This window comes from Protopterus annectens, chromosome 4.part0 (assembly GCF_019279795.1).
Source record: "Protopterus annectens isolate FY-2018-M chromosome 4.part0, PAN1.0, whole genome shotgun sequence".
Taxonomy (NCBI): domain Eukaryota; kingdom Metazoa; phylum Chordata; order Ceratodontiformes; family Protopteridae; genus Protopterus; species Protopterus annectens.
The window spans coordinates 614,548,624-614,561,709 of NC_056733.1; the positions used below are offsets into that span (position 1 = coordinate 614,548,624).

Genomic DNA, 13,086 nt, shown 5'->3' on the forward strand with positions numbered 1-13,086 from the left:
GGTTTACAAGGGCTCCATCTTTACCCTGGTCTTCATGCAATGCCCCAGGGTTCTTCTAGAGGCAAGTCTTTTACTGGTGATCTCAAAGCGATGGTACACGGCAGGGTCTACTTCCCACTTTTGGGGGTTTGCTCTTCATCAGTGGAAACAGACTAACCCCCAACAAACTGGGATAATAAAAAGAACAAAAAAAAAAAAAAAACTCCTCTGTGCATCACATCAGAACTTGGCAACACACTAATAGAAATTCAGAACAAAATTATAACTATTTTGGTAAGTAATAAAGAAACCCACAGTGTAATAGTTTATTGTACAACAAATATAAAAAGCCTCCTCTGAAGTACAAAGAAGTTGAAACAGTGAAATGAAATAAAGACTGAAAAGGTTGAACTTAAGTTGCTTCACTCAAGGTATTTTGGTAACCATTAAATTGTGTATATGAAATGTCACCAAATTCTAAACAACTCTTCGTACTTCAAAAAACCTCTTCAAGTAGTAGATCTGTCCAAGTGTCATTGCAACCAGTACCAAGGCTTCAAAGAAGGACCACAGAACCACTCTGCTGTTTGTGTTGTCATTAACTGTTGGAAAAGAAAAATAATACTGTATTACTTTAATACAAAATGTTTGCCTTCAGCTTTCTGCAGTCTCACCAACCCTCTAAACAGTGAATTTGTAACTTTTCATTTTCAAGTCTTCTGAACAAAAAAAAGGCATGTTAGGACAACTTGATTCCCAGTAAACTCTCACTAAAGGCAATGAGAAAATACAGGCAAGAAAAAGCTCTATAGTTTCACCTGGATAGTAAGATCAAATGGACTGAAAGTATCCTGCCATGCTATAACATGATCAGAAGTAGTCTTTTAAACTCTCAAGGTCTATTTCAATGACTGAAACTGCACCACAGTTAAGCTAAACTCAGTGTGTGTTAACAGCCAACAAAGATTAAACACAATGATCCTGTTAAATCAAATATGACTTGAGATTTTTTTTTTAACAGTTATGCGACTAAGTCTACCAAAGTTGTGATTATACAATAGTTTTCAGTAGATTTTATAGTGTTCATATTTTTAAAAGATTTGTTTAACAAGCGCACTTGTTATTATAAATAATTAATCAGTATTTAGCATTTTGTACAAAATACACACATACTTGAAATAATTTGTGGTACAACTACAACTGACCAGCAATCGATCTTTTACTAATATATGTATTTAAGATTAACATGCACCAAAGATTTTAGCAGTTTAGTTGATTTAAAGTATATTTATTTGTGTATCTATTTAATATTTATTTATTTTAACTTATGACTGAGAATTTTATATACACATAACTAATTAGCTCCTTAATTTAATGAAGTTTACAGCAACATTATGCACGTTAAATTGTGCACAGGAGATCAACTCATTCAGGGTCACAGTTTTGCACAGGTATATATATATTTTATATTTTCATTACTCTGAGTTATTTAAAGTCACGATTTACAACTTTGGTTTTATAAAGTTTTAAAAAGTTGTTAAGAACTTTTAATTTTACTTATTGCAATAAGTAATAAGCTTGAAAGCAAGCTGTTTTTATTTATCTACTAATTTATTATTTTTATGAGTTGTTATTAGTACTTAAACTTCTTGCATTTAAAGTGTTGCACAGTGAAGTACATAGAGTGTATATTACAGTTTCTTGTGTTTATCACTCACACACTGCAGATCAATTTGATCAATTATTTAATTAAGTTAACATTTTAATTAATTAATTTGTGTTTGGTAGACTAAGCTCATTGAAATTCAAAGATGGTTGTACTTGAAAAAGCCCGGTATTACCGGGCTAAAGCGCTTGTGTTTTATTACGTTTGCCTTCATTATTTTTTTCTGCTTATGACAATTAAAAGTTCAACTTGATTCATCACGTTGGTTTGGAAATTACTCTACTGTGAACTGGGTAAATTTACCTTTAAGAAGAAGTGACATTTGTACTTGCTTCTTATTCTTGCTGTCTTGAATATTTGGATTTGGTGAGGTTTTACGTTTTTTAGTTCCTGGTTTCTACATATTTTTCTTGGTTCATTACACAATAGCACCTATCTGGTGACTCACATTCATTGTCAGTTTATGACCTACAAATGGACTAAATTACATTTTGTCTTCATCTGTGACAGTTTCAGATGGAGACAGGTGAAGAAAAAATTACTTCAGTCAGAGCAGTGGTCACTATTGCAGAATATGCAAACATGCATCTACACAACCTATTCCGGATTTGTGATATTCCATTAACATGTCACAAAATTAAACCTCATACCATCAAACATCCAAGTAGTCTAAATACAAATCGACTACACAACAAAACAAAAGCCAAGTTCCCCTGCACTCCCCCGTACTACCTGCCAATTTATACAGACATATACAGAGACTCCAGAGACTGCACTACAGTGGGGAAAGGGCAAATTTCTCAAACCCTGGTATTGTTCGAACAGCTATAATGGCTTTTCACCAGTCAATGAAACCAAACATCAAAGAAATATAGGTATTGTCCTATTCCATATTCTAAGCTACCGCTACTTATTTACTCACCTTAAGTTGGGAAACACAATCCTTGTTTTCAGAACATGAACAGCTATTCAAACAGAACAGTAAGGGACATTAAATTAAACAGATTACAACAATGACATGCAAGTGCTACAAACGTTTATTTATTCATTTTGTGATCCCCACTTTATCTCACCCACAGGGGAGGCTGACCTTCTCTCAAAAAATCACAGGGCTTATATCCAACATTAGAATGGTCCATCACAGAACACACAAACACACACACACACACACACACACACACACACACACACACACACACACACACACACACACACACACACACACACACACACACACACACACACACACACACACACACACACACACACACACACACACACACACACACACACACACACACACACACACACACACACACACACACACACACACACACACACACACACACACACACAAACACACACACAAACACACACACAAACACACACAATGCAGCTTCCTATAGGCAAAATGGAGGTTCACTAATTTACTTGCCAACATCTCTTCAGAATGTGAGAAAAAATTATTAATCTCAAAAGACAAAATTAAGTCATGTAGAGTCACACTTGTAGAATCCCAGACAAGAGCCAATCTACAGTCAAACACCATGATGAAGCAATATTAGTCACTATAGTACGCCTCACGGAACATAAAACAAACTATGCCACATAAACCAATACAAATGTCTGCAAAGGAAATGTTAGGTTACCTAACTTGAAGAAGTTACAGACAAATGACTCACAATTCTGCACAACACTACTAGGTTTAAATAGGGGGCAGTCAAATTCACGGTCAATTACAGAATTAAAAAATGACATAATATACTGAAATTCAGGCAACAGCATGTATAGTCAACAGTACTGGTCCACTAGCTGCTGCTAGTCAGACAATACACTGGTAAGCTACCATCTCAGTGTATGGACTACAGAATATCCTTAAACACTGCCTATTAACCCTAAAAAGTTACGGTATCAATCACACTTGTATTCTGAATATTTCATATGTTGTCCAGCATGCAACTAAGTAACAATGGAAAATGTATAATGATATGCAGTTTAGGAAAAAATTTGCAAACCTATTGGAAAGAAATCACCATATCTTGAAAGCAATTCTGGTGGTACCAAAGCAAAAAACAGTAGCTAACGCACAACTCACACGGTATTCTTTCTTCGCAACGACATCCAATGTGCAAATACGGAATGACAAGTTTGTTTTTTTTTTTTTTTAAACATGTTGTTTGTCTCTCAGCTTTTCCCGGTTAGGGGTCGCCACAGCGGAACTCTGGTCCGCTAATGATTGGCTGTTGGTTTTTATGGTGTCGAGTTGCCAGCCCGACGCCCAACCTTCAACGAAGGCACGCCCATTCAACACATGTCTTTCGAACGCCCACTCGACCACGGGAAGGACATGCAGACTCCACACAGAAGGCACTCCCAACCCAAGCCGAGAATCGAACGGGAGAGCCTCTTGCTGTGAGGCAACAACGCTACCACTGCTACAGTAGCTATATACCAAGTATAAAAGGCAACCTTCAACAGAATGGCAAGTTTTAATTTACAAAAAGAAAAAACAAAAACTGGTAATGAAACAGTAAAGAAGTCATGGTAAAGTTGCGCTTTTTTACTATTTCCAAATTCATCTAACTGCTGTAAGTAACATTCTCTGACCACATAAACCTATTAAGCCTATTCATCAGAATGCACACAGTTCTGCATTTTATGATTCAAAACTTTGACAACATGCCAATAAAAAACAATGAAACAAAGAGATGTATGAGATCTGTTTAAAGAAACCCTGCCTGGCTTGCATTTTCATGTCTTAGCAAAAACATTTTATAAGCCAGAAAACAACTTTGTGAGGAGTCTATGAAACCGGCACACAAAACACAGTTTAGCTGCAAAGTCTAATCTTTTACAAATTTAAAGACTCAAAGCTATCAGTCACTTGTATATTTGGTGGGGGTGGGGGGTGTCCATAAAACTATAAGTTATATACTTACGATAATGTTCCACGTGAGTTGTTCATCTCGCCTTGATTCTTACTGATGGGTTCGGAGCCAATCCCTCGGCTCAGAGTCGGCATCTACTGCAAAGCTCGAGGCCAAGTCCCTATTCCATGATGCACCTTGAGTTACCTCAGATCTTGTTTGTTGCATATAGTAATACCATATGTCATTCTATAACTCCATAAGAGAGAGAGTATAGAAGGGTTGAGTGACCAGGAAGGATCTAGCATCTAGGTCTTCTGAGAGCCCAGGAGGGGGGTATGAGGGAGGGACGCAAGAATGGAGGTGAGATGAACAACTCACATGGAACGTTATGGTAATTAAATCACTTCTTTATGTAAAGTTGTTCTATCTCGCTGTTCATTCTTTACTGATGGATAGCGTCACAAGCACCATCAACCTCGGTTGGCTCACGGGAGTACATTTCTCAGGACCATGGATCCAAAGGATGCCCTGTCAACTTTGTAATGAGCGATAAAGGTAGGAGGTTTTGACCAAGTGGCTGCTGTGCAAATGTTATCAACAGGAATTCTGGCAGAAAAAAGCAGAGGATGTAGAAACAGCTCTGGTTGAGTGAGCTTTAAATTTATGCTGTAAGGGCATATTGGCAGCTGAATGAGCCAAAGTGATACAATCAGATGACCATTTAGACAGAGTTGTTTTAGCCACCGGCCTACCCTTCCTGGAATCTGAAAATGAAACAAAAGCTGGTCTGACTTCCTGAAATCTTTTGTTCTATCCAAATAAAATCTGAGCTGTCTGTGAACATCAAGTTTGTGAAGCATGTACTCTAGATTATTGGAATGGTTGGGGAAGAAAACTGGCAAATCAATAATTTGGATGAGATTAGTTTCAGTGCAAACTTTGGGAAAGAATGAGGGGATTGTTCGAAGTGGGACTCTTGTCAGCATGGAAAATCAAATAAGGAGGCTTGATGGACAAGGCTTGAAGCTCTAACACTGCGGGCAGAAGTAATAGCCACTAAAAAAATGTTTTCCATAACAAAATCTGAGGTCAGTTGAGGAAGCTGGTTCAAATGGCGGAAGAATTATGCGGGAAAGCATAAAATTTAGATTCCATGGAGAATAGGGAGATTTCACAGATGGTCTAATATGAAAGGTCCCTTTGAGAAAGGCTTTGGATAATTTGTGTGACATAATATTCAATCCTTCAAATCCCAGATGAAAGTTAGAAATAGCAGCATGTTGAACATGGATTGTTGCTGCTGCAGCTCCTTTACTTAATATCATGATTAAGAATTCTAGAATTGGAGGCCACAGGGGCTTGGGTAAGGATCAATATTGTTTTTAGAGGCCCATACAGAGAATTTTTTCCATTTGCTGAGGTAAAGCTTCCTCGTAGAGGATTTATGAGAGGATAGGGGAATTTGCTTAGTCTCATTGGAAAGGTTATAAACCTGGCTATGATGGGTATTGGAGCAGCCAAACTTGTCAGCTTCAGGGACTGCAGAGAGGGTGAAGTTCCCCTGACAAGTGCGTCAGAAGGTCCGGAACTGGGTCCAGAATCCAGGGGTGCTCCAAAAGATGAAGTCAAAGGAAGTTGAACCAAATCTGACGAGGCCAATGAGGAGCTATTAGAATAATGGCCCTTCCCAGGGCTTTTGCTTTCTGTAATACCTTGGGTATCAAATGAGATTGGTGGGAATGCATAAAAGAGACCCGGGGGCCAATCGTGAACGAGTGCGTCCTTTGGGGCCTCTCCCGGAGGAGGAATCAGGTCAAAGTAGCTTCTGCATTTCATGTTCATGTGACTGGCAAAAAGGATGCAGCAAGGCTGGCCCCATCTGCGGAATATCCTGTCCGCTATTTCCATCTTGAGGGACCACTTGTGGGGCAACAAAATTGTTCTGCTCAGCTTGTCTGCTATCACGTCGGATTTTCCTGGGATGTGCATTGCTAACAGAAAACACTGGGTGGAAACAGCCCACTGCCATACTCTGAGGGCCTCGCGACAAAGGGGGGTAAGATCTGGTTCCTCCTTGTTTGTTCAAATACCAGACCACTGACATGTCCATCGCAATCGTACCCAGAGGAAGAGTCCTGGAAGTACTGCAATGCCAAAAGTACTGCTCTCGTCTCTAGGTCTGATATGCAGATGTGTCTCTTGATCGGTCCATGTGCCTTGGGCTGTCTTTCCCTGAAAATGCCCCTCCCACCCTATCAGGGAAGCGTCCGTGGTCACTGTAACCGCTGGAGGTGGTAGCACAAATGGGCGTCCTTTTGTAACATGAAGTGACGTCAACCACCACTGAAGATCCTTTTTGCAGGAATGTGTGATCATTATCATGTGAGACATGGGGAGCTCTTGGTAAAACCATTGAGTGAACAACAGCCATTGCAGTATCCGCATGTGCATACAACTCAGTGGTACGGCCAGAATTGCTGCTGCCATCATTCCTAACAATTTCAGAACTTCTGATGCTGGTGCTTTGTTTTTGGGTATTAAAATGCAGACATGCTGATGGAGAAGTACGACCTTCTCTACTAGAAGTCTTAGCGTGGTGGTGTCCAGTTCTGCTCCAATAAAGACGATATGCTGTGACGGCAACGAGGCAGATTTTTCTGAGTTTATTGTAATGCCCAGCTGACTGCAGAGTAAAAGAGTGGACTCCCTGGCCTGAATGAGTTGATGCCTGGTGGTGGCGGTAAGGAGCCAATCGTCTAGGTACGGAAAAGTACAGTTTTGTACCTACCATAAATGTAGATGTTCGAGTGCTAATACAGCTGCAGTCATAATAGATGGGTTCTCCTGCCGTCAGGCGGGTCCTCGGTCGGCCGAACTCCAAAGTCTAGGTCCGGCGTCGGTTGTTGTCGCTTCTTCCCTGACGTCAGTGCGCCAGGGGTATAAAAGAACCAGCCGACGCCATTTTCTTCAGTTTTTCTTGCCCCAGATGTCAGGTGCCCCCAGAAGGAAGGCAATACATAAATTTGTGTAATAAAGCAATGCAATATAATCAAAATACAGTAGTTGCAAGCAAATACACCATAAAAGAATACCCCAATCAGGTTGTATGAGGAGGTGTTAGCCAATAGGCCTGTCCCAAGAGGGGAAGGAGGGAGGGAAACCTGGACTGCAGCTGTATTAGCACTTGAACATCTACATTTATGGTAGGTACAAAACTGTACTATGTTCATCGTGCATACAGCTGCAGTCATAACAGATGGGTAGAATCCCAAAGCTAAGAAAGGGGTGGTAGGCACTAGGTGGAACTAGGAGGAGCCAGAATGCCCTGCAAGACTGCAGTGGCAAAGCCTGCTCTAGTTTTGGAGTATAATGGTAGGTGGTAGTGCTTGGAGAAGGTATGCACAGAACTCCAAGTGGCTGCTTCCAAAATATCTTTGGTAGGAACTCCTCTGAGGAAAGCTGCTGTGGCCCTTGTGGAGTGAGATCTGATGCCTGCAGGTACAGTTTTACCATGAAAAGAGTAACAAAAGCGTATGCAGTGGGCTATCCATTATGAGATTGTTTGTTTGGAAATTGCCTTCCCTTGAGCTCCTATAGCATAGGACACAAAGAGCTGTTCTGATTTTCTGAAAGGCTTTGTTCTGTCCAAATAATTACGCAGCTGTCTGTGGATGTCCAAGGAATGTAGTAGTCTCTCCCCTTTGTTTTGAGGATTAGGGTAAAAGGTAGGTAAGTGTATAGCCTGATTCAAAGCTACCCTGGATACCACCTTTGGCATAAAGGACGGGTTGGTTCGTAAGGAAACTCTGTCCTGATGGAAGATGAAAGGCTGCACAGCCATGAGGGCTTGTAGTTCCGATACCCTACGAGCTGAGGTGATAGCCAGAAGGAAAGCTGTTTTCCAGGACAAATATTGCAAATCTGTTGAGGCAGCTGGCTCAAAAGGAGGCAAGGTCAGCTTTTCTAGAATGAAATCGAGATCCCAAGCAGGTATTGGTTGTTTCCTTGGGGGTTTTATATTCTTAGCCCCTCTGAGGAACTGTCTTAAGAGGGGGTGAGAGAATAAAGGTGGATCAGTGTTGTATTCTGCAGAAATGGCTGAGGCATGGATTTTGATGGAGGAGAATGAAAGTCCACTGCTTAGCAGCTCAGCTAGATACGGTAATATTTGAGGTAAATTCAGTTTTCCAGGATTCTGGCCCTTTTTCTCATTCCAGACACAAAACAGTTTCCATTTTGCGGAGTAAGCTTTTTTTAGTAGACGGCCTTCTGGCCTCCAAAATGACATCCTGCACCTCCTTGGAGAGTAGGGTCTGTTGTGTTGTTAAGGAATCTTCCATGCGGCCAGATTGAGTGTTTTCAGCTGACTGTGAAGAGTTTTGAAGCTGTGCTGAGTCAGAAGAAGAGGCATTAGAGGTAGGGTCCATGGAGGGGAATGCGTCAGGCTCCTCAGGAGTGGGTACCAGTGCTGTCTTGGCCAGTCTGGAGCAATGAGAATCATCTTTGGTCTGTCTGCTCTGGTCTTTAATAGAACTTTGGGCAGGAGAGGAAGAGGTGGAAAGGCATAAACTGTCATTGTTGTTCAACTGAAAGAGAGAGCGTCCACTCTCCAGGCCTGTGGATGAAAAGTCCTTGAGCAGAATTTTGTCAATTGGTGATTTTTGTGGGAGGCAAAGAGATCTATGTCTGGCCTTCCCCATGCTTGAATTATCTCTGTAAAAACTTGAGGATGCAACTTCCATTCGTGTGGATCTGTCATAATTCTGCTTAGGTTGTCTGCCAGCGTGTTTTCCTTGCCTGGCAAGTACTGTGCTTGAAGTTCGATTTGTAATTCCAGAGCCATGTTCCAAAGTGACATAGCCAGCCTGCATAGGGGGTATGAATGGGTTCCTCCCTGTTTGTTTATGTACCACATTACTGTGGTGTTGTCTGTCCTTATCAATAGTTGACCTGGATGCAGAAGGTCTTTGAAAGCTATAATAGCATTTATTACTGCTAGCATTTCCTTTTGATTGATGTGAAGGTGCTTTTCTTTTTGGGACCATTTGCCCTGAATGCACCGATCTGTCATGTGCACCCCCCCAGGCGTAGTCCGAGGCGTCTGTTGTGATGACTTGATTTGCTTGAGGCTTGCAGAATGGGAGACCTGTGTTTGTTTGGCATGCTTGAGCCCACCACAGAAATTCCTTTTGAAGACATGGAATTAGTGGTATTATTGTTTCCAAACTGTGGCTGTGTTGAGACCATAGGTTTTTCAGGTACCACTGAAGTTTCCTCATATGCAGCTTTGCACATGGGATTAGTAGGATGCAAGATGCCATGAATCCCAGAGCCTGCAAGATTTTCCTTGCAGTCAGCCTGGTGAAATTTGCTAGTGTTCTGAAGTATTGAGTTAGTTGCCCCTGCTTCTCTGGCGTGAGGTAGGCCATCTGGGTGTTTGTGTCCAAGTTGGCATCCAGGAAAATTATTTTCTGAGAGGGTATTAGCCTTGATTTCTTTTTGTTCACTGTGTATCCCAGAGAATTCAACAGTATTACAAAAGCCAGATGTTTCAGAAGTATGTGCTTGCTGTCCGCTTGGATCAGGCAGTCGTCCAAATATGGGTATATTTGTATCCCTTGAAGTCTGCAGTAGGCAATTACTGATGCCAGGCATTTCGTGAATACTCTGGGCGCAGTAGATAAGCCAAAGGGCAATGCAGAGAATTGATAATGGGTTGAACCTGCAAGAAATCTGAGGTATCTTCTGCAATTTTGTCTGATTGGGACATGCAGGTATGCCTCCTTGAGGTCCAATGTTACCAGCCAAGACTCCCTGCCCAGCATGGGAAGAAGCTGCTGTAATGTGAGCATCTTGAATTTTGGTACGAGTAAAAATGTGTTTAGGATGGATAGGTCCAAAATAGGTCTCCAATCTTTTCCCTTCCTTGGTACCAGGAATAGTCTGGAATAAAAACCTTGACCTTGTTCGTGAGTAGGTACCTCTTGAATAGCTTTCATGTCCATGAGATCTGAAATTTGTCTTTGTGCCTCTGTCCTTTGATTGTGTGGCAGGTTTGGCATGCCTCTCATTTTTGGAAGGGTGTGAAAATGGAATCTGTAGCCTCTGTTTATAATGTCTAGGATCCATTTGTCTTTTGTGACAATATGCCAATTTTTTGAAAATAATGCCAGTTTTCCGCCTAAGGGTGCTGCCATTTGAGCCTTGCTTGGCATGCAAAGGGGAAAGTCATTGGGCTTGCTTTCTAAATGGCTGCGAACTATCCTCACCACCTCTTTGTGTAGGAGCTTGCCATTGTCTGCCTCTAAACGATCCTTGAGATTGCCCTCTGCCCCTCAGGCGCCTGTAGCTACCTCTTTGGGGTCTGTCCATGGCTGGAAAGGACCAATTTTGGAAGGCCAATTTCTACTGAAACGTGGAGGTTGTACCTGTAGAAAATCTTTCACTGTTTGCATTGATTTAGCCTTTTCCTCCATTTTCTTTAATACCTCCTCAGCTTTAACACCAAATAATACATCCTTTTGTAGAGGGGCATCTAGTAATTTTGCTTTGACATGATCTGGTAAGGTTTGCTCCTTGAGCCAGGCATGTCTACGTATGACTGATCCGGTAACAGCAGCTCTACATGAGGCCTCTAGAGCATCAAAACCACATTGCAAGGTATGTTTACCCACTTGTTCTGCACTATGCATCAAATCCTGCAACTCCTTCAAGTCTGGTTGTTCAGGTTGTGACATTTTACTTCTCAACTGTGATAACAGAAACTGTTGGTACTTTAGCATATGGAACTGGCAGTTTAATGCCCTCATGGTTAAGGTGGCCGAGGTGTATACCTTTTTTCCCCACCTTTCTAAGGATCTGGAATCTTTCTCGGAAGGTAATGGTTTTTAGCAGTGGAGGCCTTAATTCCCTTGGGGCCCTGTGAGATAGTTTCTGGGTCAGCCGCATGGCTTTTGCATAAAAATTGGTGTGAGTCAGGAACCCGGTAGTACCTGTCAGGTTTGACTGGGGCTGGAGGTAAAGAATCTGGGTTAAGGCAGGCCTTCAAGTACACATCATCTAGTATGTCTAAGACAGGAGGTATAGCCAGAGGCCTGTGTTGAGGTAGCAAGAGAAAATCCCTAAGCCTTTTCTTGGAATCTGAGTACTCTTGGCCTTCCCAGTGGAAGTGTTCCCTTAGGGTATGCAAGGTTTCCCCAAATGAGTAATCCTCTGGGGGGGGGGAGACAGAGGGAATGGACTCCTCAGCATCATAATCTTCAAAAGGGGAGTAAGAATGTTCCTGTTCATCAGAGTGCTCTGAAATAATGGAGGCCTGGTCAGAGGAGGGGGATTCTTCCTCCACTCTGGGCCTTTTGTCTGGGGGGGGGGGGGGTTGAGAATCCCTGAGTAATCAAATCCTCAGCCATTTTAAGCATCTGTTTTTTAGGCATGGGGCCTGGAGAAGGGCCCTGTGGAGCTCGTCCCTCAGAATGCATGGCTGCTTTAAACTTAGTGAAAGCCTTGATAGAAAAAGAAGAGGAATGTCTGAAGACACCTTGGGAGGAGGCAGACCTGTCTACATTTTGAGATTCACCACCAAGAGTGGCTTCGGTATCAGTAGTCTGGGTGTGGGCCGAGGAGCCTGCAACCTCGGGCAAAGAAGACACCGCCAATGAAGTGTCGTCGGTAGGCAGGGGCTGCGTAGGCGCCTCGCTGAGAACCGGACCACCTGTAGTCAGCTTTGGCGTGGTGTCGGTAGAGGCCGCAGACCTCATGTGTCGGTCCTTATCTTTGCGTTTTTTTAGACAAAACTGGAGTCGGAATATCAGACGACATAACATGGTTAAATTTTTTGCCAAAATAGTGCTGGGCGAACTCCTCCCGACGCTTAATGGTGCGTTCGTTGAATGTAGCACAAAAACGACAGACCGAGACGTCGTGGTCTGGGCCTAAGCAAGGAATGCAGAGTGAATGAAAATCCTTATGCGGTATTTGCTTCCCACAAGAAATACAATTATTAACTTTGTCTGACATCGGTCCGAGGCAAGAAAAGTTTCCCCAACGGGGTACTTCGCTTTCAAGAAGACTTCGGTTGCAAAATTTTCGTAATTTCAGGAGCTGGCCGACCGGCACTTGCGAACTGCTTCTGCTTCGGGCACCGCGCGGCAAGAAAGACTGAAGAAAATGGCGTCGGCTGGTTCTTTTACACCCCTGGCGCACTGATGTCAGGGAAGAAGCGACGACAACCGACGCCGGACCTAGACTTTGGAATTCGGCCGACCGAGGACCTGCCTGATGGCAGGAGAACCCATCTGTTATGACTGCAGCTGTATGCACGATGAACATCACCTGGAATCCTAAACATCTCAGTTGAGCCATGACCACTGCCATGCATATGGTCAGCACTCTGGGGGCTGTACTGAGAACAAAGGGCAGGGCTCGAAACTGGTAAGGACTGGTTCCCAGCAGGAAGCGCAGATGATCCCTGGATGGCCTGGCTATTTTTTATGTGGTAGTATGCATCCTGGAGATCTATCCAATTGTCTTTCCCTAAGAAGGGAAGTATTAACTGAAGCGTGACCATCCAAA

The 13,086-nt window shown here is 42.5% G+C and overlaps 1 protein-coding gene across 2 annotated transcripts in view; it reads right to left on the minus strand.

The window, feature by feature from the left end:
* Window positions 1–291: 291 nt before the first annotated feature.
* Window positions 292–13,086, minus strand: part of TMED2 (transmembrane p24 trafficking protein 2) — a 535,599-nt gene continuing 522,804 nt past the window's right edge. For both annotated transcript variants that reach the window (XM_044068555.1, XM_044068556.1), the window contains one exon: window positions 292–581. In XM_044068555.1, the coding sequence (XP_043924490.1) occupies window positions 457–581 (125 nt within the window). In that variant the 3' untranslated portion in view covers window positions 292–456. The remainder of the gene's footprint in view (window positions 582–13,086) is intronic.